At 46.5% G+C, this 25,925-nt stretch overlaps 1 protein-coding gene across 8 annotated transcripts in view; it reads left to right on the top strand.

The window, feature by feature from the left end:
* The first annotated feature begins 407 nt into the window (after positions 1 to 407).
* LOC135559588 (caskin-2-like) overlaps positions 408 to 25,925 on the top strand; it is a 30,955-nt gene continuing 5,437 nt past the window's right edge. Inside the window, exons 1-13 of one of the 8 annotated variants that reach the window (XM_065010230.1) lie at positions 408 to 554; positions 2,864 to 3,009; positions 4,399 to 4,494; positions 7,526 to 7,656; positions 16,259 to 16,367; positions 16,609 to 16,717; positions 18,667 to 18,761; positions 22,228 to 22,345; positions 24,069 to 24,245; positions 24,489 to 24,566; positions 25,243 to 25,376; positions 25,588 to 25,651; positions 25,800 to 25,906. In XM_065010230.1, coding sequence (XP_064866302.1) covers positions 2,866 to 3,009; positions 4,399 to 4,494; positions 7,526 to 7,656; positions 16,259 to 16,367; positions 16,609 to 16,717; positions 18,667 to 18,761; positions 22,228 to 22,345; positions 24,069 to 24,245; positions 24,489 to 24,566; positions 25,243 to 25,376; positions 25,588 to 25,651; positions 25,800 to 25,906 — 1,362 coding nt within the window. In that variant the 5' untranslated portion in view covers positions 408 to 554; positions 2,864 to 2,865. The other 7 variants (XM_065010229.1, XM_065010231.1, XM_065010225.1 and 4 more) reach the window with 7 other exon arrangements.

The raw sequence follows: 25,925 nt of genomic DNA, 5'->3' as shown, positions 1-25,925 counted from the left end.
GTTGTCTTTGTGCCTCTGTGCTATATCCCTCTGTTATCTTCCCATGTCCTCTTCTCCGTTGTCTTCGTGCCTCTGTGCCATATCCCTCTGTTATCTTCCCATCTCCTCTTCTCTGTTGTCTTTGTGCCTCTGTGCTATATCCCTCTGTTATCTTCCCATCTCCTCTTCTCTGTTGTCTTTGTGCCTCTGTGCTATATCCCTCTGTTATCTTCCCATGTCCTCTTCTCCGTTGTCTTTGTGCCTCTGTGCTATATCCCTCTGTTATCTTCCCATCTCCTCTTCTCTGTTGTCTTTGTGCCTCTGTGCCATATCCCTCTGTTATCTTCCCATCTCCTCTTCTCTGTTGTCTTTGTGCCTCTGTGCTATATCCCTCTGTTATCTTCCCATGTCCTCTTCTCTGTTGTCTTTGTGCCTCTGTGCTATATCTGTTATCTTTCTGTGTGTTGTTGTCCTCAGGTTCTCAGCTCTCCACCATGCTGCTCTGACCGGAACTACAGACCTGCTGTCTGTGCTGCTGGAGGCCCAGGCCACCGTTGACATCAAGGACAGGAACGGTGAGACACAGCACTATTTATCACCTGCTCTCAGATCAGCTAGCAAAACAGCTAACACAGATCTCAGTGAGATCATCTCTGTCAGCACAGACATTATCTCTGATGTTTTCTATCAGTGGCACACATTGTCTTGAGATTTCATGTTAGCCGGTACTTCCAGATCTGACCAGTTAGCAACATGTGCCTCAGTACAAACAGACTCGCCTTTAATTCATATTATCTGTGATGTTTTTATTAGTGACGCACACATTGTCTTGTGATTCTACTGTATATCAGCTCGTACATTCTATTAGTTCCATCTGTGGAACAGATGTGATTTTAATATCAGTTTTCATATGGATAACCCAAAAATGTCTACTGTACTTCTGTCCCTCACTCACTGTCTGTCTGTCTTGTGTTTGTTTATATGTGTATTGTAAAGTGCCTTGCAACAGTATTCACCCCTTTGGCGTTTTTCCTATTTTGTTGCATTACAACCTGTAATTTAAATGGATTTTTATTTGAATTTCATGTAATGGACACGCAAAATGGTCCAAATTGGTGAAGTGAAATTTTAAAAAAGAACTTGTTTCACAAAATATATATTTTTAAAGTACGTAAAAGTGGTGCGTGCATATGTATTCACCCCCTATGCTATTAAGCCCCTAAATAAGATCTGGTGCAACCAATTACCTTCAGAAGTCACATAATTAGTTAAATAAAGTCCACCTGTGTGCAATCTAAGTGTCAAATGATCTGTCACATGATCTCAGTATATATACACCTGTTCTGAAAGGCCACAGTATATATACACCTGTTCTGAAAGGCCCCAGTATATATACACCTGTTCTGAAAGGCCCCAGTATATATACACCTGTTCTGAAAGGCCCCAGTATATATACACCTGTTCTGAAAGGCCCCAGTATATATACACCTGTTCTGAAAGGCCCCAGTATTTATACACCTGTTCTGAAAGGCCCCAGTATTTATACACCTGTTCTGAAAGGCCCCAGTATATATACACCTGTTCTGAAAGGCCCCAGTATATATACACCTGTTCTGAAAGGCCCCAGTATTTATACACCTGTTCTGAAAGGCCCCAGAGTCAACACCACTAAGCAAGGGGCACCACCAACCAAGCGACACTATGAAGACCAAGGAGCTCTCCAAACAGGTCAGGGACAAAGTTGTGGAAGTACAGATCAGGGTTGGGTTATAAAAAAATATCAGAAACTTTGAACATCCCACGGGCACCATTAAATCCGTTATTAAATAATGGAAAGAATATGGCACCACAACAAACCTGGAGCTGCACATCTCCACAGCAGAGATTGGAGTATCTGTCCATAGGATCACTTTAAGCAGTACACTCCACAGAGCTGGGCTTTACGGAAGAGTGGCCAGAAAAAAGCCATTGCTTGAAGAAAAAACAATAAGCAAACATGTTTGGTGTTTGCCAAAAGACATGTAGGACACTTCCCAAATATATGGAAGAAGGTACTCTGGTCAGATGAGACTAAAATTGAGCATTTTGGCCATCAAGGAAAATGCTATGTCGGGCGCAAGCCCAACACCTCTCATCACCTGGAGACACCATCCCCACAGTGAAGCATGGTGGTGGCAGCATCATGCTGTGGGGATGTTTTTCATCGGCAGGGACTGGGAAACTGGTCAGAATTGAAGGAATGATGGATGGCGCTAAATACAGGGAAATTCTTGAAGGAAACCTGTTTGTCTTCCAGAGATTTGAGACTGGGACGGAGGTTCACCTTCCAGCAGGACAATGATCCTAAGCACACTGCTAAAGCAACACTCGAGTGGTTAACGGGGAAACATTTAAATGTCTTGGAATGGCCTAGACAAATCCCAGACCTCAATCCAATTGAGAATCTGTGGTATGACTTAAAGATTGCTGTACAGCAGCGGAACCCATCCATGGAGCTGGAGCAGTTTTGCCTTGAAGAATGGGCAAAAATCCCAGTGGCTAGATGTGCCAAGCTTATAGAGACATACCCCAAGAGACTTGCAGCTGTATTTGCTGCAAAAGGTGGCTCTACAAAGTATTGACTTTTGGGGGGGGGGGGGGGTGAATAGTTATGCACGCTCAAGTTTTCAGTTATTTTGGTCTCACTTCTTGTTTGTTTCACAATAAAAAATATTTTGCATCTTCAAAGTGGTAGACATGTTGTGTAAATCAAATAATACAAACCTGCCAAAAATCCATTTTAATTCCAGGTTGTAAGGCAGGCAACAAAGTAGGAAAAATGCCAAGGGGGGTGAATACGTTCGCAAGCCACTGTATGTGATCATAGATGTGCTGCCTCCTGCAGGTATGCGTCCGCTCCACTATGCAGCATGGCAGGGCAAGGCTGACTCTGTCCTTATGCTGCTGCGGGCCGGAGCTGGAGTCAATGGGGTCTCACAGGATGGACACATCCCCCTGCACCTGGCCGCACAGTACGGACACTATGACGTGGTCAGTACACAGACACACACCCACAGACAGACAGACAGACAGACAGACAGACAGACAGACAGACAGACAGACAGACAGACAGACATCGTTAAGCACTGTCAACAGATATCCCCATTTTGCTGGATTGGGTGGAATGTGCTGTTCTGTCCACAAAGCTGATGCTGGTTTACTGTGGGTCACTTATCTGAGATTTAGATGTGTGTGGTCATGTTTGGTCAGTCCACTTAAGTCTTAAACAGTAAACAAACTGTCAACAAATCACAGCCATAGCCCCAAAACAGATGTGACATGGCAGGGGATAGAGTAGGATGAGTGGTGGTTGGTGGTACAGTCATTTAAGGGATTGAGGGGTCAGGGGATACGTAGCAAGCTGGGAGAGGAGAGGCATGTTGGTGTGATTGGATTGGAGAGGGAGAGAGAAGAACGAGGCAGGGTGAAGGGTATTGGATTTGTAGGGATTGAGGGGTAATGAAGGGGGGTCAGGTGATCCGGGGTGATCAGGTTTAGGGGCGATTAGGGACCTTGTGTTTGCTACTAACGTCCGTCCCAGTCTCACCCCCTGTAGTGCTGAGTGATAAGTTGGTTCGGTTTAGGTCCGATTTATTTCAAATTCATGGTTTTCGCTTTAACAACACAGAATAAAACAATTAATAAAAGTCACATGGTGGTAGATGGTGCGTTTTCAGGTAGAGATACCTCGCGCAACTGCTCTAAATCGCGCGCCCCCTCTGTGTATGCCCCACACAGACGGGACAAGTAGGCATGCAATGAATTATGGTCATTGTCGTTAACTACCCACATTTCCTGCGCTGAACTATGTAGAATATTGGCAACCACAACTCCCTACTACATCACTACATCGCACAGTTCGGCTTCGATCTGATTTATCTCTAGAGAAACTGCACATTGAGTGCAAAGGAGAAAAAAAAACTAAATGGAATTCAAATAATTGGGAAATAGATCAGGAACTATCCTACAAGCAGTATCAGGATGTGTTCAGGTTACGCCACATTAATTGATTTGTAAGCCTTTTAGGACCACAGTTTGTGTGAAAAGCATTTATCTGCACAGACCATGAAGTCCCATTTGATAGTAACAGCCTCCGGTCCTGTAGTCTACTATGTATTCCCAGAGCAGAATGACCAGGGCTAATGGACTGTCTGTTTTCATCAAATACTCTGTGTCCTTGGATACGGCAGGCAGCACCAGGTGCTGATAGAAACATCTGACATCATCTCCCTGGCTATGTGTGTTGTAATGTTATCTGCATGACCACATCCACATAGCATAACCTACTCCCCTAATGGCCCCGGTGACAGTGTGTATATGGTATTTGATCTTGTCTGTGTGTGTGTATGTGTTGATTCCCTGTCTGTCTGTTTCTCTCAGTCTGAGATGCTGCTGCAGCATCAGTCCAACCCCTGTCTGATCAACAAAACCAAGAAGACCCCCCTAGACCTGGCCTGTGAGTTCGGTAGAGTCAAGGTAAGACTGTGTGTGTTTCTCCTCCCCCACCACTGGCCCAGGCTCACAGAGACAGACAGGAGGGCTGCAGTGATGCAACTCTTGGCCTGTGTTAGTCTAGACAGAGGTCACAGCTGGACAGATACAACCCCTCTGGATCTGGGATGGGCTGCGTTGTCACAACTGCTCCTCTTCCATCAAGTACATCTCACTTCTGCACTCTTAACTTTGTCTTTCTTTCAGTCTCTCTCATCCTTGAGCATGCTGGTTTTCTTACTGGAGCACATTTACTTCTCTCAACATTTCTCTCCTCTCTTTCTCTCCCTCTCTCCTCTCCATTTATCTTTCTTTCTCTCTCCCTCTCTACTCTCCATTTCTTTCTCTCCCTCTACTCTCCATTTCTCTCTCTTTCTCTCCCTCTCTCTCTCTCCCTCTCTACTCTCCATTTATCTCTCTTTCTCTCTCTCCCTCTCTACTCTCCATTTCTCTCTCTTTCTCTCAATTCAATTCAATTCAAGGGCTTTATTGGCATGGGAAACATGTGTTAACATTGCCAAAGCAAGTGAGGTAGATAATATATAAAGTTAATATATAAAGTGAAATAAACAATAAAAATTAACAGTAAACATTACACATACAGAAGTTTCAAAACAATAAAGACATTACAAATGTTATATTATATATATACAGTGTTTTAACAATGCACAAATGGTTAAAGGACACAAGATAAAATAAATAAGCATAAATATGGGTTGTATTTACAATGGTGTGTGTTCTTCACTGGTTGCCCTTTTCTCGTGGCAACAGGTCACAAATCTTGCTGCTGTGATGGCACACTGTGGAATTTCACCCAGTAGATATGGGAGTTTATCAAAATTGGATTTGTTTTCGAATTCTCCCTCTCAACTCTCCATTTATCTCTCTTTCTCTCCCTCTCTCCTCTCCATTTCTCTCTCTTTCTATCCCTCTCTCTCTACTCTCCATGTCTCTCTCTTTCTCTCTCCCTCTCTACTCTCCATTTCTCTCTCTTTCTCTCTCCCTCTCTACTCTCCATTTCTCTCTCTTTCTCTCCCTCTCTCCTCTCCATTTATCTCTTATTTTCTCTCTCCCTCTGTACTCTCCATTTCTCTCTCTTTCTCTCCCTCTATTCTCCATTTCTCTCTCTTTCTCTCTCCATCTCTACTCTCCATTTCTTTATCTCCCTCTACTCTCCATTTCTCTCTCTTTCTTTCTCCCTCTCTACTCTCCATTTCTTTCTCTCCCTCTCTACTCTCCATTTATCTCTCTCCCTCTCTACTCTCCATTTCTCTCTCTCCATTTCTCTCTCTCCCTTTCTACTCTCCATTTCTCTCTCTCCCTCTCTACTCTCCATTTCTCTCTCTCCCTCTACTCTCCATTTCTCTCTCTCCCTCTACTCTCCATTTTTCTCTCTCCCTCTACTCTCCATTTCTCTCTCTCCCTCTACTCTCCATTTCTCTCTCTCCCCTACTCTCCATTTCTCTCTCTCCCTCTTTCCATTTCTCTCTCTTTCTTTCTCCCACTCTACTCTCCATTTCTCTCTCTCCCTCTCTACTCTCCATTTCTCTCTCTTTCTTTCTCCCTCTACTCTCCATTTCTCTCTCTCCCTCTCTACTCTCCATTTCTCTCTCTCCCTCTCTACTCTCCATTTCTCTCTCTCCCTCTACTCTCCATTTCTCTCTCTCCCTCTACTCTCCATTTCTCTCTCTCCCTCTACTCTCCATTTCTCCCTCTACTCTCCATTTCTCTCTCTCCCTCTCTACTCTCCATTTCTCTCTCTCCCTCTACTCTCCATTTCTCTCTCTCCCTCTCTACTCTCCATTTCTCTCTCTCCCTCTACTCTCCATTTCTCTCTCTCCCTCTCTAATCTCCATTTCTCGCTCTCTTGAGCACAGTTATTCACACTCTCTCCATCTCAAATTTACATTTGGTTACTATGACTTAATGGTGAATTGGGCAGTTTAAGCCTGCATCATTAAACCAGTTTGACAATTTCACTAACATCTCTCTCTCCCTGAGTGCACAATAGCTTTGTATATGAATTTGTCAGTTCCTATAGCCATTCAAACACCACCAAGCCAATGTGAGTGTATTTCAAACTCTGTGCGCTGCCTCAATCAAGGTCCCTGGTCCCAAATAGTGCTGCAGCAGCGTTTAGTTTGGATAGGACAGTGTGAAGCCGAACCAAGCCAGGGTGAAGTAATAGTACACACACACACTCACTGGGAACGCTGCTCTCCTCTCCTACTGGGCTGGAAAGTCCCCTTGTCTTTCATTCTTATTTATCTGGATGTGGGCTGGAGAGGAAGTATTGGCAAGTCCGTCTGTAACTTCTATTACTGGAAGGTTTGCTGGGCAGCTTTGTTTGTGCTTGTGTGTTTGTTAAATGAGACTTGAGAGAGTTAGCCTGTAACTATTGTCCCCCAGGATTGATTTAGAATGGGATATCTTTAGAATGCTGACACTGGCTCCACTGTGTGTGTGTGTGTGTGTGTGTGTGTGTGTGTGTGTGTGTGTGTGTGTGTGTGTGTGTGTGTGTGTGTGTGTGTGTGTGTGTGTGTGTGTTTATGGGCATCAGCTGCTGTGTTGGGGTGCCAGGGTGTGACGAGGCCCTCCCTATTTCTATTTCTCCCTCTCCTTTTCCCTCTCTGTCCCTTTGTGTTTCCTCCTGTCCTCTGTCCCAGACCAGTCTCCCAGCAGCAGCAGTCAGTCAGTGAGTGTTGAGGTGTCATCCAGTGTGTGGGCCAGATGTGTGGGGTTGTGTATGCCCCTGGGTCACTCCTGTTTTACCTCACACTCACCTGTGGGTCCTCCCATGTCAAATCACAGGACTCCTAAATGTTTCAGACTTGTGTGTGTTCGTTATCCCTTGTCCTAACAGTGCATGAAATGTACATGTGTTGGTAACAGTTGAAGCCTGCACTCATCACCCTGTCTTTTCTTTATCACCTTCTCCCCCCTCTCGCTTTCTCTCCTTCAATTTCCCCTTCTCCTCTCTTCTGTCTCCATGGCTTTATGACCTCCCTCCTGTCAGGTTGCTCAGCTGTTGTTGAGCAGTAACATGGTGGTGGCTCTGTTAGAGGGTAATAGTAAGGAACCTGCAGACTCAGGCTTTAACACTCCGCTGCACCTCGCCGCACGCAACGGACACAAGGACATCATCCGGTAAGAGACTTCCTGTTGTTTTTCACAATCTGAACTTGTGAAACGTACGCACAACTCGTATTGTGTAATACGTGTTGTATATATCATGCATTGATGTCAATGATGTCAAGTTTTAATGCAGATATTGTGTACACGTTTGTCAGGCTGCGATTCAGACCATAATGATTTGTGTGTACAGTGCCCATTGATAGATTGATATTTTCTTGTGGGTCTTAATCCTCTGCCTGTCATTCCTCTAATTTTCAAATTAGACAATTTTTCTAATTGTCCCATACTAAATGAAAGGCTATGATTGATCATGGTTGGTCAGTACATTTTCTGTGTGATTGAACACCTACTCTGAGGTAGACAGGGGTCTGACAGGGTTAACACAGTCATTGATCTGGAACTGGTGTGCTGGGGGACTCAACAGGACAGTAAATGGTTCCCATGGGTCTACCCTCTGCCCCTCTCGCCTTCCCTCCTCCTCTTCCTCTCCACGGTACTATGGACAAGACAAGAACCATCAGACATGGCTCTGCCTCCACACCCTCGCTCTGGAACACTGTGGTGGGTGTATGTGTTTATTCTCTCTCCCAAGTGGATCTAGCCATATATTTAGTACCCCAATCTCTACTCTGACTAGCTGGTAGGCTATAAAACAGCCTGTCCAATGTCTAATCCACCAGGGGCCACAGTCCCAATCCCCTAGTACCTCTATGGAGACCTACATCAGAGTCTGTCTGGTACAGTCCAGTACCAGACACCCAGGTCACCCTGAGCCCTGCCATAGAGAAGGTGAGGAGGAGGGGGTCTACTCTGCAGCCCTGTTCCCATGTTTCACTGACAGCTGCAGCAGTCTGTCACCAGGCTGAGAGAGCGAGAGAGATGAATATGCAGAAAGACATTGGAGAGAGACGGAGAGGGAGGCTCTCTGGTGTGAGGCTGCAGTGCTGCCAATGTGACCCAGATCTGCCAGTGAGATGTGGCTGCTGATTTATCAGTAGTAGCTGGGACCAGACTGTTAACACTCAAACTGCTGGGCCTCGATGGACCCCGCCTTCAAGCTAATGAGCAGTCATTCTGACTGCAACACTCGAACAGTGTAATTCATACTTTTTATATATGCTGCCGCAAACATAATAATTTGGTTGTGTTTATGACGGCCTTGGGTAACATTAGAATACCATTTTTATTTTATTTCAAAGAACTCAATAGCATTTTCATTAGTATATGTTACTGTACACTATACTCACATTTATTTTTAAATAAATTCAAGTGTTCAAGAAATGTTCTTAGTGGAGTTCCTTTGTTACAACTATGAAACAGAAAGTATATGTGTTGGACGCGGTAACAGCTTCTTTTTATAAGTACACAAAACATACCCCAACCACCAATATGCACAGTCAAATGATGCACGGTGAAATGATGGAAACATCAGTAACCTAAACATCATTATAAGCGTGAGGTGGACCTGATGAATAGTGAAACTCGAGGGAAAAGCAACAGTGGCATTATAATCAATATACAGTTGAAGTCGGAAGTTTACATACACTTAGGTTGGAGTCATTAAAACCCGTTTTTCAACCACTCAACAAGTTTCTTGTTAACAAACTATAGTTTTGGCAAGTCGGTTAGGACATCTACTTTGTGCATGACACAAATCAGTTTCCCAGCAATTGTTTACAGACAGATTATTCAACTTATTATTCACTGTATCACAATTCCAGTGGGTCAGAAGTTTACATACACTAAGTTGACTGTGCCTTTAAACAGCTTGGAAAATTCCAGAAAATGATGTCATGGCTTTAGAAGCTTTTGATAAGCTAGTTGACATCATTTGAGTCAATTGTAGGTGTCCCTGTGGATGTATTTCAAGACCTACCTCAAACTCCATGCCTCTTTTCTTGACATCATTGGAAAATCTAAAGAAATCAGCCAAGACCTCAGAAAATAAATTGTAGACCTCCACAAGTCTGGTTCATCCTTGGGAGCAATTTCCAAACGCCTGAAGGTACCACGTTCATCTGTATAAACAATAGTACGCAAGTATAAACACCATGGGACCACACAGCCGTCATACTGCTCAGGAAGAAGACGCATTCTGTCTCCTAGAGATGAACGTACTTTGGTGCGAAAAGTGCAAATCAATCCCAGAACAACAGCAAAGGACCTTGTGAAGATGCTTGTCCACAGTAAAACGAGTCCTATATTGACATACCTGAAAGTCCGCTCAGCAAGGAAGAAGCCACTGCTCCAAACCCCCATAAAAAAAGCTGTCCCAAGGTTTGCAACTGCACATTTGGAGAAATGTCCTCTGGTCTGATGAAACAAAAATAGAACTGTTTGGCCATAATGACCATCGTTATGTTTGGAGGGAAAAGGGGGAGGCTTGCAAGCCGAAGAACACCGTCCCAACCATGAAGCACGGGGGTGGCAGCATCTTGTTGTGGGGGTGCTTTGCTGCAGGAGGGCCTGGTGCCTTTCACAAAATAGATGGCATCATGAGGGGAAATTATGTGGATATATTGAAGCAACATCTCAAGACATCAGTCAGGAAGTTAAAGCTTGGTCACAAATGGGTCTTCCAAATGGACAATGTCCCCAAACATACTTCCAAAGTTGTGGCAAAATGGCTGAAGGACAACAAAGTCAAGGTATTGGAGTGGCCATCACAAAGCCCTGACCTCAATCCTATAGAAATGTTGTGGGCAGAACTGAAAAAGTGTGTGCGAGCAAGGAGGCCTACAAACCTGACTCAGTTACACCAGCTCTGTCAGGAATGGGCCAAAATTCACACAACTTATTGTGGGTAGCTTGTGGAAGGCTACCCAAAACATTTGACCCAAGTTAAACAATTTAAAGCAAATGCTACCAAATACTAATTGAGTGTATGTAAACTTCTTACCCACTAGGAATGTGATGAAGGAATAAAAGCTCAAATAAAATGACCTAAGACAGGGAATTTTTACTTTGATTAAATGTCAGGAATTGTGAAACACCTTAGCCAAATACATTTAAACTCGGGTTATGTAAACTTCCGACTTCAACTGTAAGTGTTGATATGACAGCAGTCAAAAATCGTCAGTTATTGTCAGCTCGAGCGTATATTGAGTGCATCTTCAATGGCATCAGTTTGATTTCATTTAGCTGTTATCCCTTGTTCTAACAGTTGACTTGTTAAGGTTTTCTTCCGGTAAAGGAGAGGAGAGGAGGACCAAACTGCAGCGTGGTTATTTCGATACATCTTTAATAAAGATAATAACAAACAATACAAACCACTAAACATAACGTGAAAAACCAAAACAGCCCTATCTTGTGCAAACAAACACAGAGACAGGAACAATCACCCACGAAACACTCAAAGAACATGGCTGCCTAAATATGGTTCCCAATCAGAGACAACGATAAACACCTGCCTCTGAGAACCACTCTAGGCAACCATAGACTTACCTAGACTACTTCACTAAACCACAATCCCATAACCTACAAAAAAAACCTAGACAAAACACACCACATAAATAACCCATGTCACACCCTGGCCTGACCAAAATAATAAAGAAAACACAAAATACTAAGACCAGGGCGTGACATGACTTAAATCTTCATAAATGTCACTTGCCTTAACACACTTTGACACCTTTGTTTGGTTGTAGTGCGTAATAGTCTCCAGTTTTCTCTTTGTGTTCCGTTGTCTTGTCATTCTTCAGCACTGTTGAGGAGTACAACAGCTGTGCAGGTGCCTTATTTTGTGCAGAGGTAGGGAGCTCCCGTCTCACTTTGTTCATGGTGCCAGCCAGACTTGTTTTCTTTACAAGCAAATTGTTCGCCAATGACAGTGAAGTTAAGAAATTGTCCATGGAGACATTTCTCCCCTTGCCACTGTAAGGTCTCCAACACTGACCTTTGCACAATATAGATAGTTTCCCAGATATTGAAAGCCGTTCAACATGTTCATTACGCACTCTCTCACGTTGTAGCCTGCTCCAAGTAGCCCAGAAGAGACTGATGAGACTGCTGTGATTCAGTGGAATGGTTTAGTACATATCATTTAAGATTCTAATTAGAATAGATCAATACAATTGAATGGCCTGTTCTTCATTCACAATTGGTGATGACATAATTATGCATCGTTCGCTTTCCCTCCCCAATTTTCCCCATCATACTTTACTTCATTTATTGTTTCTGTTGTTATGTGTCAAATTAGTTTCAGTATAGTTTAGGTTCAGTTTCAAGGCAGTTATTGAGGCGATTATCAACAGACAGCGCCTTCAACTGTCGGGAGAAGGAGTGGAGCAGGCCCCGCTGTCGGGAGAAGGAGTTGAGCAGGCCCCGCTGTCGGGAGAAGGAGTTGGGCAGGCCCCGCTGTCGGGAGAAGGAGTGAAGCAGGCCCCGCTGTCGGAAGAAGGAGTGGAGCAGGCCCCGCTGTCGGGAGAAGGAGTTGGGCAGGCCCCTCTGTCGGGAGAAGGAGTGGAGCAGGCCCCTCTGTCGGGAGAAGGAGTGGAGCAGGCCCCGCTGTCGGGAGAAGGAGTGGAGCAGGCCCCTCTGTCGGGAGAAGGAGTTGGGCAGGCCCCGCTGTCGGGAGAAGGCGGAACAGGCCCTCTGTGGAGCAGGCCCCGCTGTCGGAGCAGGCCCTCTGTCGGGAGGAGGAGGAGCAGGGTGGGGCAGGCCCAGCTGTCGGGAGAAGGAGTGGAGCAGGCCCTGCTGTCGGGAGAAGGAGTGGAGCAGGCCCCGCTGTTGGGAGAAGGAGTGGAGCAGGCCCCGCTGTCGGGAGAAGGAGTGGAGCAGGCCCCGCTGTCGAGAGAAGGAGTGGAGCAGGCCCCTCTGTCGGGAGAAGGAGTGAAGCAGGCCCCGCTGTCGGAAGAAGTAGTGGAGCAGGCCCCGCTGTCGGGAGAAGGAGTTGGGCAGGCCCCGCTGTCGGGAGAAGGAGTGGAGCAGGCTCCGCTGTCGGGAGAAGGAGTGGAGCAGACCCCGCTGTCGGGAGAAGGAGTGGAGCAGGCCCCGCTGTCGGGAGAAGGAGTTGGGCAGGCCCCGCTGTCGGGAGAAGGAGTGGAGCAGGCCCCGCTGTCGGGAGGAGGGGTGGGGCAGGCCCAGCTGTCGGGAGAAGGAGTGGAGCAGGCCCTGCTGTCGGGAGAAGGAGTGGAGCAGGCCCCGCTGTCGGGAGAAGGAGTGGAGCAGGCCCCGCTGTCGGGAGAAGGAGTGGAGCAGGCCCCGCTGTCGGGAGAAGGAGTTGGGCAGGCCCCGCTGTCGGGAGAAGGAGTTGGGCAGGCCCCGCTGTCGGGAGAAGGAGTGGAGCAGGCCCCGCTGTCGGGAGAAGGAGTTGGGGAGAAGGAGTTGGGCAGGCCCCGCTGTCGGGAGAAGGAGTTGGGCAGGCCCCGCTGTCGGGAGAAGGAATTGGGCAGGCCCCGCTGTCGGGAGAAGGAGTTGGGCAGGCCCCGCTGTCGGGAGAAGGAGTTGGGCAGGCCCCGCTGTCGGGAGAAGGAGTTGGGCAGGCCCCGCTGTCGGGAGAAGGAGTTGGGCAGGCCCCGCTGTCGGGAGAAGGAGTGGAGCAGGCCCCGCTGTCGGGAGAAGGAGTTGGGCAGGCCCCGCTGTCGGGAGAAGGAGTTGGGCAGGCCCGCTGTCGGGAGAAGGAGTTGGGCAGGCCCCGCTGTCGGGAGAAGGAGTGGAGCAGGCCCCGCTGTCGGGAGAAGGAGTTGGGCAGGCCCCGCTGTCGGGAGAAGGAGTTGGTCCAAACCACCTTACCAAAGAAACAGTCAAGGCTTTCATTGGTTTCAATTGATAATGAAAGCGAGAAACTGTGTATTCAACCATGGCACAAGGATTTCTGGGATCCAGTGGCCATATGACTCCATAACAATGCCCTGTGGTCCAATCACACGGTTATGTCACCACAATACATGCTGTAACCGGTCCCATGGTTCCACCCCTTTGGCCCCACATAGACATCCATGTAGTAGAGATATTAAAGGGGGGATATGAACAGTGGGTTATTGAGTTAGTGCGGCCCCAAAGGAGGAGAGGAGAACAGGATAGGGCTCTCTCTTTCAGCATCCAGCCAAACCAGAGGGACAGAGAGACTTTGATGAGCCTGCCCCCCTTTGTGTTTCTAAGGAGAAATGAAACGAGCACACTGACCCGGGGCTTAGAAGCCACAGGGCAGAGAGAGGGGGGGAGATGGGAAGAGATATTGAGAAATGCTGAAGCACAGTATCTGTAATAGGATGAGAATAATGAAGTTCAAGTAAGGGAGAGGTATTCTTCCTCTCCCTGTCTCTATACAGTGGGGCAAAAAAGTATTTAGTCAGCCACCAATTGTGCAAGTTCTCCCACTTAAAAAGATGAGAGAGGCCTGTAATTTTCATCATAGGTACACTTCAACTATGCCAGACAAAATTAGGGGGAAAAATCCAGAAAATCACATTGTAGGATTTTTAGTGAATTTATTTGCAAATTATGGTGGAAAATAAGTATTTGGTCACCTACAAACAAGCAAGATTTCTGGCTCTCACAGACCTGTAACTTCTTCTTTAAGAGGCTCCTCTGTTCTCCACTCGTTACCTGTGTTAATGGCACCTGTTTGAACTTGTTATCAGTATAAAAGACACCTGTCCACAACCTCAAACAGTCACACTCCAAACTCCACTATGGCCAAGACCAAAGAGCTGTCAAAGGACACCAGAAACAAAATTGTAGACCTGTACCAGGCTGGGAAGACTGAATCTGCAATAGGTAAGCAGCTTGGTTTGAAGAAATCAACTGTGGGAGCAATTATTAGGAAATGGAAGACATACAAGACCACTGATAATTTCCCTTGATCTGGGGCTCCACCCAAGATCTCACCCCGTGGGGTCAAAATGATCACAAGAACGGTGAGCAAAAATCCCAGAACCACACGGGGGGACCTAGTGAATGACCTGCAGAGAGCTGGGACCAAAGTAACAAAGCCTACCATCAGTAACACACTACGCCGCCAGGGACTCAAATCCTGCAGTGCCAGACGTGTCCCCCTGCTTAAGCCAGTACATGTCCAGGCCCGTCTGAAGTTTGCTAGAGAGCATTTGGATGATCCAGAAGAAGATTGGGAGAATGTCATATGGTCAGATGAAACCAAAATATAACGTTTTGGTAAAAACTCAACTCGTCGTGTTTGGAGGACAAAGAATGCTGAGTTGCATCCAAAGAACACGATACCTACTGTGAAGCATGCGGGTGGAAACATCATGCTTTGGGGCTGTTTTTCTGCAAAGGGACCAGGACGACTGATCAGTGTAAAGGAAAGAATGAATGGGGCCATGTATCGTGAGATTTTGAGTGAAAACCTCCTTCCATCAGCAAGGGCATTGAAGATGAAACGTGGCTGGGTCTTTCAGCATGACAATGATCCCAAACACACCGCCCGGGCAATGAAGGAGTGGCTTCGTAAGAAGCATTTCAAGGTCCTGGAGTGGCCTAGCCAGTCTCTTCAACCCCATAGAAAGTCTTTGGAGGGAGTTGAAAGTCCATGTTGCCCAGCAACAGCCCCAAAACATCACTGCTCTAGAGGAGATCTGCATGGAGGAATGGGTCAAAATACCAGCAACAGTGTGTGAAAACCTTGTGAAGACTTACAGAAAACGTTTGACCTCTGTCATTGCCAACAAAGGGTATATAACAAAGTATTGAGATAAACTTTTGTTATTGACCAAATACTTATTTTCCATCATAATTTGCAAATAAATTAATTAAAAATCCAGGGCTCAGTCTTCTGAGTCATCGCTCTGTGCTTGGCAACTGAGCCCCAAAAAACCCTCTCTCTTTCTCTCTGTCTCCCTCTCTCGCTCTAAGTGACTTCTTGTTAGATGCGTGCCTTATTTACTAAAGTGAGTGGTGAGGCAAACTGATGATGCAAATCACTGTCACTGTCTGAATCAGTCTTGTATTGTTATTTTGGGTTACCACTTATAGATAAGTGGTGTGATTGTGACAGAGGGTCATTGTGAGATGTTGTGGTATGGTTCTGGTTTGGCTGATGAGCAGGAATGCCATGGAAAGACAGGGGTTATGGGTTTGCGGTAGTTAGTTACCAAACCGTTTTGCATATGGGCGTGTGGATGCCCACTTCCCCTTGCCTAGTGTGTGTGTGTGTGTGTGTGTGTGTGTGTGTGTGTGTGTGTGTGTGAACTTTCCATGCTGTACATTCCCAGGAGAGCTCTGAAATTCCCACTAATATTCCTAAAGTTGAACTTATCTACTGATGTATTTATTTTAACCTTTATTTAACTAGGCAAGTCAGTTAAGAACAAATTCTTGTTTTCAATGACGGCCTAGGAACAGTGGGTTAACTGCCTTGTTCACTACCAGGATATTTGAGTGTGTGTGTCTGTGCAGCTGGAATCGAGTGTGAATTCTCCAAATTTCCCCCTGGCACCTCAGTGAGTTCATGTGATGTGGGATGTTGAGCAGACTAGCTACGGTGGATCACTGTTACACTGCCATTGACATAATATACTGTCCTGGCATCTGGTCCTGCTGGCTCCATCCATGGCTCTGCCTCGCAGAAAACTTTACAATTCACCCTGGAGTTAACAGCCTTTGTAAACTTGAATCTGTACTAAAGTAGTACTGTGTTGTTCCTCTGGTTCAGGTTGCTGCTGAAAGCGGGCATCGACATCAACAGGGCCACTAAGGCTGGCACTGCCCTGCACGAGGCTGCCCTCTACGGCAAGACGGAGGTGGTCAGACAGCTGCTAGAGGTAAGACACCTGGAGGGACATCAACCTAACTTAGTCTTTAACTAGTCTGATTCAATCACTATTCTACCACATTCAACTAACAGTTGGTAACATGTTATCCAATGTAAGTGAAGTGTTTTATTGAATAGGCTGTACAATACTTTGCCATTGACTGCATTAGACTTGAGAACATTGTGTTGAATGTGCTGCTGTGTTTCAGTGCACATCTGATTGACATTAACGTTGTGTGTGGTTTTGCCAGGCTGGTATAGACGTGAACATCCGTAACACGTACAACCAGACAGCCCTGGACATGGTGAACCAGTTCACCACCTCCCACGCCAGCAAGGACATTAAGCAGCTCCTACGAGGTGAACAGCACCAGTCATCACTGGAATACACTGGGACAGGAGATGAAGACATTATTCCATGAAGTATCATTCTTTGGCAGTCTTTATCTCTCGTTCTGTTTTCCGCCTGCTTTATTGTCCTTCAACCAGGGCTCTACAGTGCCACCTTTTTACTCACAAACTGAAAAAGTCAAGTATGAGTTTTGATTTATAGCGTATAAATTGCTGCTGTAGTTATTTTCTAAGTATGTTGGCTGTTTTAGAAGTGTGTAGCCATAGAGTCTACTTGAGTGACTTTGTCCTTGTGTTTCTTGGCCATGGATATAATTTTGTTCACATGCTAGGTTGTTTTTGATGTTAGCTTGTTTGAGCTCGCTCAACTGCTAGTGAAGAGACATGGGAGAATCTCATCTCTCCCAGACAGACATGCCAGTCTCACTGTTACCCTTAAAGGGGCAGCTGAACATTTTTGTCTCCCCTAAGTGGCTAAAATATTTGACAGGACATTGTACTTGCTTGAGCATGGAACACCACAAAAACATTTTATTCTTTCACTTTTAGTAATTTCTTATCATAAAAACGCTATTTCTCAAATACTTTTATTGTGTTCCTAAATGTATTTGCGTGTTAAAAAATCTATTTAGCCGCAAAAATTGAAAAAATGTCAGCATAGATTCCTGCTAGCGGATTTCTTTCTTTGTGCTTTTGTGTAGTGAAGCGACTCTTGCATTCTTTTGCAGTTTGAGTTCTGCAGGACAGAGTGTTCAGAGGTGTGTGTGTGTGTGTGTGTTGGGATTAAGAGACCTACTGAGACAGAGCCAGTGCAGACGTTCCTATAGCGAGAGAGGCCCAGAGGAGAGACTGAGGGATATGAAATGCTCTAAGCTGTAATTCACCAAGCAGCTGTGTTTAACCTCATGGAGTACAGGTTACATAACCCTATCAGCTCACACACACACACGCGCGCGCACACACACAACCAAAAGACTACGTGTGTGTGTGCGACCTATGCATTTGTTTGCTTGTGTGTGATTGTTGCGTGCCACCCCTGTGTACGTGCGCATGCATGAGACTGTGTTTTGGACCTCTGCTGTTTGTGCTATCTCCTCTGTAATCCAGCAGGCCTGGGTCTTTGATCTGGTTCTCGCAGCCTGGGAACTCAGGCCATAATGAGCACTTGTTTTCCTCAGTCAGCAGACTGCTGCTTCAAACATGGAGGCTGTGGAGAGAGACTTCCTGTTATGATCAAGTTCTCTCTGTGTTTAAAGCAGAGTGAATAGAACACAATCAGCCACCACACCTCCTCGTCATGGATTAATTATTGATGTGTACCAACCAGTCAGAAGCTGAATACAGCACTGACTGACTCTGCTCTCTGATGTCACTACATTCCATACCAGTGCCGGATGTGACTAATTAAAAAACAACAGGCATTGGGATTGTAGCGGCGTCTGGGTATATCCCCTTAAGGTGATTTGAAAGTGGTGTACATGTCAGTATGTATCAATCATTGGGCTGTATTTTCTTCCTGCCTTCGTTCATACCAATTCCCTGAACTAACTTTGTGTGTGTCTCTCTTTCTCCTCTCTCTTTCTCTCCTCTCTCTGTCCCCCTCTCTCTCTTTCTCTCCCCTCTCTGCCCCCCCCCTCTCTCTACATATCTCTTTCTCCCCTCTCTGTGTCCCCCTCTCTCTCTCTACATCTCTCTTTCTCCCCTCTCTGTGTCCCCCCCCTCTCTCTCTCTACATCTCTCTTTCTCCCCTCTCTGCCCCCCCTCTCTCTACATATCTCTTTCTCCCCTCTCTGCCCCCCTCTCTCTACATCTCTCTTTCTCCCCTCTCTGCCCCCCTCTCTACATCTCTCTTTCTCCCCTCTGTGCCCCCCCCCCTCTCTACATCTCTCTTTTCCCCTCTCTGCCCCCCTCCTCTCTCCACATATCTCTTTCTCCCTCTCTGTCTTTCTCACACACAGATGCTACAGGTGTCCTGCAGGTGAGAGCTCTGAAAGACTACTGGAACATCCACGACCCCACTGCTCTCAACATCCAGGCCGGGGATGTCATCATGGTAGGCTGCAGGAACACACACACACACACAACCCTCTCTATTTGCTGTCTGTAACTCCTCAGATGTGCCTCAGCTGGCATTGCAGTGTCGTTCCCACACTCACTGTGCCCAACCGTGCCCCCATGTTGTCTGTTAGGACAGGTGTGTTTTCCCTGTGAACTGTCAGGCTCATCCTCTCTAACAGGTGTTTTGGTGGCAAGCAGGGAGACAGGCTGGCAGTGTTTATGTGCGGGTGGCTTCATGAGTATTCAGTAGACACAGTATGTAGATATGTGTGGTTTTCAGCTGTTCCATGTAGTTGAACTACACCACCGCTAGCACACCTGATTCAACATGTCAACTAATCATCAAGCCCTTGAATAGGTGACTCTGGTAAACTAGTTCAGGGCTACAACTGAATTGTGAAAAGTCTGCTAGTCCCAGAGGATAGGTTTGAAAAGCACTGGACTGTAGGACGGTTTGAAAACCACTGGACTGTAGGACGGTTTGAAAACCACTGGACTGTAGGACGGTTTGGAAACCACTGGACTGTACATTTTCCTCTTCTCTCTCTGCTGGCCACTTTCTACCACTCTAAACGCATCTGTTTGGAAACCACTGGACTGTAGGACGGTTTGAAAACCACTGGACTGTCCAGGACGGTTTGGAAACCACTGGACTGTGAGGACGGTTTGGAAACCACTGGACTGTAGGACGGTTTGAAAACCACTGGACTGTAGGACGGTTTGAAAACCACTGGGCCGGTTTGAACCATCAGATCCTCCCTCTCCAAACCACTGGGTCCTACCTGACGGTTTGGAAACCACTGGACTGTAGGTCATAACGGTTTGGAAACCACTGGCATGTCGGTTTGGATCACCACCTCAAAACCACTGGACGGTTTGTTGAAACCACTGGACTGTAGGACGGTTTGGAAACCACTGGACTGTAGGACGGTTTGGAAACCACTGGACTGTAGGACGGTTTGAAAACCACTGGACTGTAGGACGGTTTGAAAACCACTGGACTGTAGGACGGTTTGAAAACCACTGGACGGTTTGGAAACCACTGGACGGTTTGGAAACCACTGGACTGTAGGACGGTTTGGAAACCACTGGACTGTAGGACGGTTTGGAAACCACTGGACTGTAGGACGGTTTGAAAACCACTGGACTGTAGGACGGTTTGAAAACCACTGGACTGTAGGACGGTTTGAAAACCACTGGACTGTAGGACGGTTTGAAAACCACTGGACGGTTTGGAAACCACTGGACTGTAGGACGGTTTGGAAACCACTAGACGGTTTGGAAACCACTGGACTGTAGGACGGTTTGGAAACCACTAGACGGTTTGGAAACCACTGGACTGTAGGACGGTTTGAAAACCACAGGACTGTAGGACGGTTTGGAAACCACTGGACGGTTTGGAAACCACTGGACGGTTTGGAAACCACTAGACGGTTTGGAAACCACTGGACTGTAGGACGGTTTGAAAACCACAGGACTGTAGGACGGTTTGGAAACCACTGGACGGTTTGGAAACCACTGGACGGTTTGGAAACCACTGGACGGTTTGAAAAACCACTGGACTGTGGACGGTTTGAAACCAGGACGGTTTGGAAACCACTGGACTGTAGGACGGTTTGGAAACTACTGGACGGTTTGGAAACCACTGGACTATAGGACGGTTTGGAAACCACTGGACTGTAGGACGGTTTGGAAACCACTGGACTGTAGGACGGTTTGAAAACCACTGGACTGTAGGACGGTTTGGAAACCACTGGACGGTTTGGAAACCGTTAAATAAAGTTAAATACAAATGATTCAATTAAAAACTTAAAAAATCTCATTTAAAAGATGTCTTGATTGTGTGTCTTTACGCCCCAGAGTTAATTGTAAGGCAGCAAAATGTGTAGACTGTGACAGGGTGTAGAGACCATCACTACGCACAGTACTGAACCTGATGTACATGTCATCTATCAGTTCACTGTACTGAACCTGATGTACATGTCATCTATCAGTTCAAGGTCCAGTAGGTCCTTAGGGGTAAAGTGCACAACAGGTGAACTTCACTATCCATATTCCTGAGGGGGAACTAGTTTATAGGGAGAGAGTATATATCTGAAGGATGGCTCTCTTTGAGGCCAGAGAGAGAGAGAGACGGGTAGGGACAGGCTCTGGTATTCATCCATCACTCCCACTCAGAAATGACTCCACTACTACTACTACTACTGTCTCACACACACACACACACACACACACACACACACACACACACACACACACACATCGTCTCATGAACCCTGGCCTGTTTTACTTCTTGGGAGTGTGTCGGCCTATTCTGCTGCTGTGGGGGTTGCTTCAATACCAGAGAAAAACAATTCATTAACCTTGCCCTCAGGCCATCCACCTCTCCCATCAACTAGCCTTTCCACACCTCACACACACACATGTACATGTTAGATACTGGGCAAAAGGTTAGCTGACTTCTTAGTGGGGACCGGTGCCGAACCAAAGCGCAAAAAGTGGTGAGGCAGAGCAAGGCGGGTGAAGAGGATTGGACAGGCTGATAGCGATGTTGTGTTTCCGTAAGTGGATGAATTGGTCTAATTTAGCATGTAGGGTAAAGCCTCAAATCTTAGCTACATCTTCCATTTCAAATCAGCTTGGGAAAAAAGTGAATAATTACACAAAAATATTTCATTTTGTGTGACCTACAGCACCAGCGATAAAAAGCAAAAATAGAGACGTTCTAATTGAGCGAGGCGTCGGAACCTGCAGGGTTTTTATCATTGAAAACAATGCATTGTACTTGTGCCTTTAGCTAGTTTTGGCCTTTAGAAAAATATGTTTTGCCAACTTGGACGGGTCAATTAATTTAAACGTATTTTCCTTTAGCTGCCAACCTGCCCATTCAGTACATGCTATTTCCCCCTCTACCCACATCTACCAGACACACAACCCAACACCCCTCTTCTCCCCCATACCTTCAGCCCCCTAACCCTGTCCCTTGGCTTGTGTCCTCTGACTAAGGCTGATAAATTAGGGAGCAGAGACAATGGCCTGGGTTTTAGTAGCTCACGTGGACAAATGGAACATGATCAGAAACACATGACTACTATCATCATCTGTTTATGTGCTTGACCTTTTGGTTCTCTCTCTCAGTATGTTATTGTACTACAGTTGATCTCAGGGCTGTGGCGCTGCTTTTGTACCACCCTCCCAACTTATGTAAAACATCTTTGACATTATGAAAACAAACCATACAGAGACATAGATACACAGATGAAGTTGTTAACACGTAGAATGTGTTTCAAGTTGGAACATGTACTTTCTGTCATTGTCCCAGAACTGCACACTTCAGGTCAGGTACACTCCTACACACACGTACATAAACAGTGGAAATAACACCACATTGTTATAGAATCTCACAGATTCTGATTGGTTTAGACCCGTCTTAATGTTTGTTTTGATTGGCTGCCTGGCAGGTCCTAGAGCAGCACATGGACGGGCGCTGGAAGGGGCACATCCACGACAGCCAGAGGGGCACCGACCGGGTGGGCTACTTCCCGCCGAACATTGTGGAGGTCATCAGCAGACGCTCAGGTCAGTCACACCAACACACACCCTGTAAGTTCAGTGCAATCATTAGCCATTCCCCACTCCCATCGGAAAGCAATGGGCAAAGAGAGAGAGCCCTCTGACATTTGCCTCTTTCATTGCGTAACCGTGGCACCCGCAGCAAACGGAGGATTCGTAGCTTGTTGAGTCAGCTGCCGGCATGTCGTAACATCAACACACACACTCACTCACACACTCACTAACTCACTCATCTCCCAGACATGTCAGCACACTCACAATGCAGGATTAAGTCAGAAATGGAAAGGGAAATGGCTTGGAACTGCAGGAGTCATCTGCTATTGTACATTTTGTAAAAACTCCCACCCTTACCCACGCAGTCTACCTCTAATACCGGTTAGATTAACAGAAGGTGTCAGTTACCTACCTAACACCACAGAAGAAGATAATCCGCCCCACACCACCTCTTTGATGTGCACTAGAGGGAGAAATCCCTGAGTGAATAGGTTGGCGTGGTGACACTCACGGAGCAGCTTTGACAGAACAGGGAGCAGCTCAGCACTGCAGTCAGTGAAAAATGACAGGTTTCTGTCTTCTCTGCAAGTCTGTCACCACAACAAAAGATCAGGGGAACGGGAGACCCATCTTAAATTGTCCCTCTGCACCTACTGTACCTTCAGAAAGTACTCACACCCCGTTACTTTTTCCACATTTTGTTGTTACAGCCTGAATTTAAAAAATATTACATTGAAATGTTGTGTCACTGATCTACACACAATACCCCATAATGTCAAAGTGGAATTTTTGTTTTTAGAAGTCTTTACAAATGAAAAGTTGAAATGTATTCAACCCTTTTTGTAATGGCAAGCCTGAATACGTACAGATGTAAACTATGCTTAACAAGTCGCACATAATAAGTTGCATGGACTCACTCTGTGTTCAATAATAGTGTTTAACATGACTTTTATTATCTGTAAGGTCCCTCAGCCAAGTAGTGAATATCAAGCACAGATCCAACCACAAAGACCAGGGAGGTTTTCCTGTGCCTCGCAAAGAAGAGAACCTATTGGTAGTTGGGTGTTAAAAATAAAAGAAGACATTGAGTGACCTAGTTACAGTTGTGATTTAAATTGTCTTGACAATCTATGGCAAGGTATGACAATGGCTGTCTAGCAATGATCAACAACCAACTTGACAGAGCACAATCCAGGTGTGCAAAGCTCTTAGAGACTTACCCAGAAAGACTCACAGCTGTTATCACTGCCAAAGGTGATTCTAACATGTATTGACTCAGGGGTGTGAATATTTATGTAAATGATATATTTCTGTATGTCGTTATGTGGTATTGTATATAGATGGGTGAGATAAAAAATAAAAAAAATCTATTGAATCAATTTTGAATTTAGGCTGTGATGTAACAAAATGTGTAATAAGTCAAGGGGTATGAATACTTCCTGAAGGAACTGTTTCTCCCTTGGCTCCCCACACACACACTGATAGGTTGTGGTAGCCCCCAAGGCAGTGGTGGCCCCTCTTCATTACAGGTTGGCCCCTCCAGAGAACACCCCATTTCCCAGACTGCCTTGGTTGGACTAATCCCTCATGCTTCCAATCCATCCCTTGCTTCTATTTTTCTCTCTTCCTCCTCTTCTCTCAGCATCTCTCCATCCATACCATGTCATTTCCACCTCTAACCATCAGCTTGCGTTAACCTCCTCTCTGTCTGTGTCCTACCTGTTTGACCCTGTAGGGGGCACCCTGTCCCGGCATGCCTCTCTGCCCACCCAGCGCCACCAGCTCCTCTCCAGAGCCCCCCTCTCCTCCAGCCTGAGCTCAGCCCCTCAGACCGACGACTCCTACACACTGTACACCCCCAACAATCCCCACATGGCCCTCCCCCACGCCATCGGCCTCAGCGCCAACCCAGGTATATACACACACACCCTTATACATGCACTCAGAGGACAGACGCACATTGAAACCTGTATACGGTACTCAGCCCCCTAACCAGCCAGACAACTCCCCCACCACTGTGAACCGTGGTGAGGCCACAAGGACACCTATGTTCGCCCCCTCTAAACCCCTCTCATGCTCAGGCCCAGCCAATCCCCAGTTCTGCTCCGTGGACCATGGTACCCCCATGGCCCAACAGTGTTGTTATGTCTGATAGGTCGGCCTCCCAGCAGCCTCTCTCAGCCTGGTTGTCCCCTGGAGGACATCTGGGTGCTCAGGAACTCACACACCGCGGGTAAGAGTCCCTCCACTGTCCCCCCATGACAATAGCTGTCCCCATGCTCTGTTCCCATGCTCTACCTTTGTCATGTGCCAGCTTCAAACTGAGCTTCCCATAGCTCCTGCTGTTCTCCCTGCTGCCACAAGATGGGACCACCAGGAAACCTCTGTTCCAGTGACCAAAAAAAAGTGACAATTTCGACAGTCTACAGGACACTGCAAGCTTAATGGGTGCCCTGTGTACTCTGCTGTAGGAATTTTCCATTGTGGATGACCTTTCATCTGTCCTAATGCAGGACTGTAGTTGTAGTTTAGCTCTGTAGTTCTGTACCCTTGGCTGCTGTTGCTCTATGCCTGCAGCTCCGCTCCACCATGCAACCATCTCCCTTGGCTTCGTATGGCAGCAAATGACATCCTGTCCTGGCCTGTGCCACCCCCCCTGATCTGTGATGACTTGGCTGGCTCAGTGACAGGGTCCACAGCCCCAACCTCTGCCATCCTCTGCCAGCTTCAGTTAGAATCATGTGGATGTGTGTGTGACTGTGTTGATGTGAGCTCTGGAAGGACACAGAGGGGAGGTACCTCATTTTGCTCTCCCTCTCGCTGTCCAGCCACCACGGTTGTCTTTAACGTCCCTCACTTCTATCTCTCTCTTTCTCTCCATCCTCCTCTCCTGTGGTCCTATCTAGCAGGTGACAGGAACAGTGTAGGGAGTACGGGCAGTGTGGGCAGCACCCGTAGTGCTGGGAGTGGACAGAGCACAGAGAGTAACACTGCTCTCAACGGACAACACCACCAGACCACCGCACTCCCAGACACAGCCAAAGTACTAGACCAATTGTTATTTCAGCTTTATTTATCCTGGCTAGTCTTATTGAGATAGATAACAATGCTAAAATAATTGAAAACCTTACTCACAGCTATGAACCGAGGAAATGTGATATTGTAATTTACTGTCTTTGTATGTAGTGCCAGTCAACAGATTATTTATTCCTGTGCTCTCTGTAACTTGTCTTGTGCTCTGTTTTGATGTGCAGCCAGCGCCCTCTGCTGGTGACTCAGGGCAACCAGTCCCCAATAAACAGCCTGACCTGACTGCAGGTAGGAAAACCAGCCATTTCTCTCATTACTGTTACGTACCACAACATTTCTCCTGAAACTTCACCTTTCTAGTTTGATTTGTGCTTATTGGTAGAAAACATCCTGAGCACCATTAATTTAACTCTCCAGTGTGTGTTTTCTTGTCTAGTGGTTCTGGGTGCTCCTCGGAGACCGATGGTGAACATACTGAGACCAGGGGAACAGCAGTTTGTCTCCCCGCAGTTTGTACGTCCTCAGCAGCTACTGGAGGGCAAGGTGAGACTCAGACACAGGC

Source organism: Oncorhynchus nerka, linkage group LG26 (assembly GCF_034236695.1).
Source record: "Oncorhynchus nerka isolate Pitt River linkage group LG26, Oner_Uvic_2.0, whole genome shotgun sequence".
NCBI lineage: Eukaryota > Metazoa > Chordata > Actinopteri > Salmoniformes > Salmonidae > Oncorhynchus > Oncorhynchus nerka.
The sequence above is the reverse complement of the archived record's forward strand: the minus strand, read 5'-3'. Positions and strand labels throughout refer to the sequence as shown.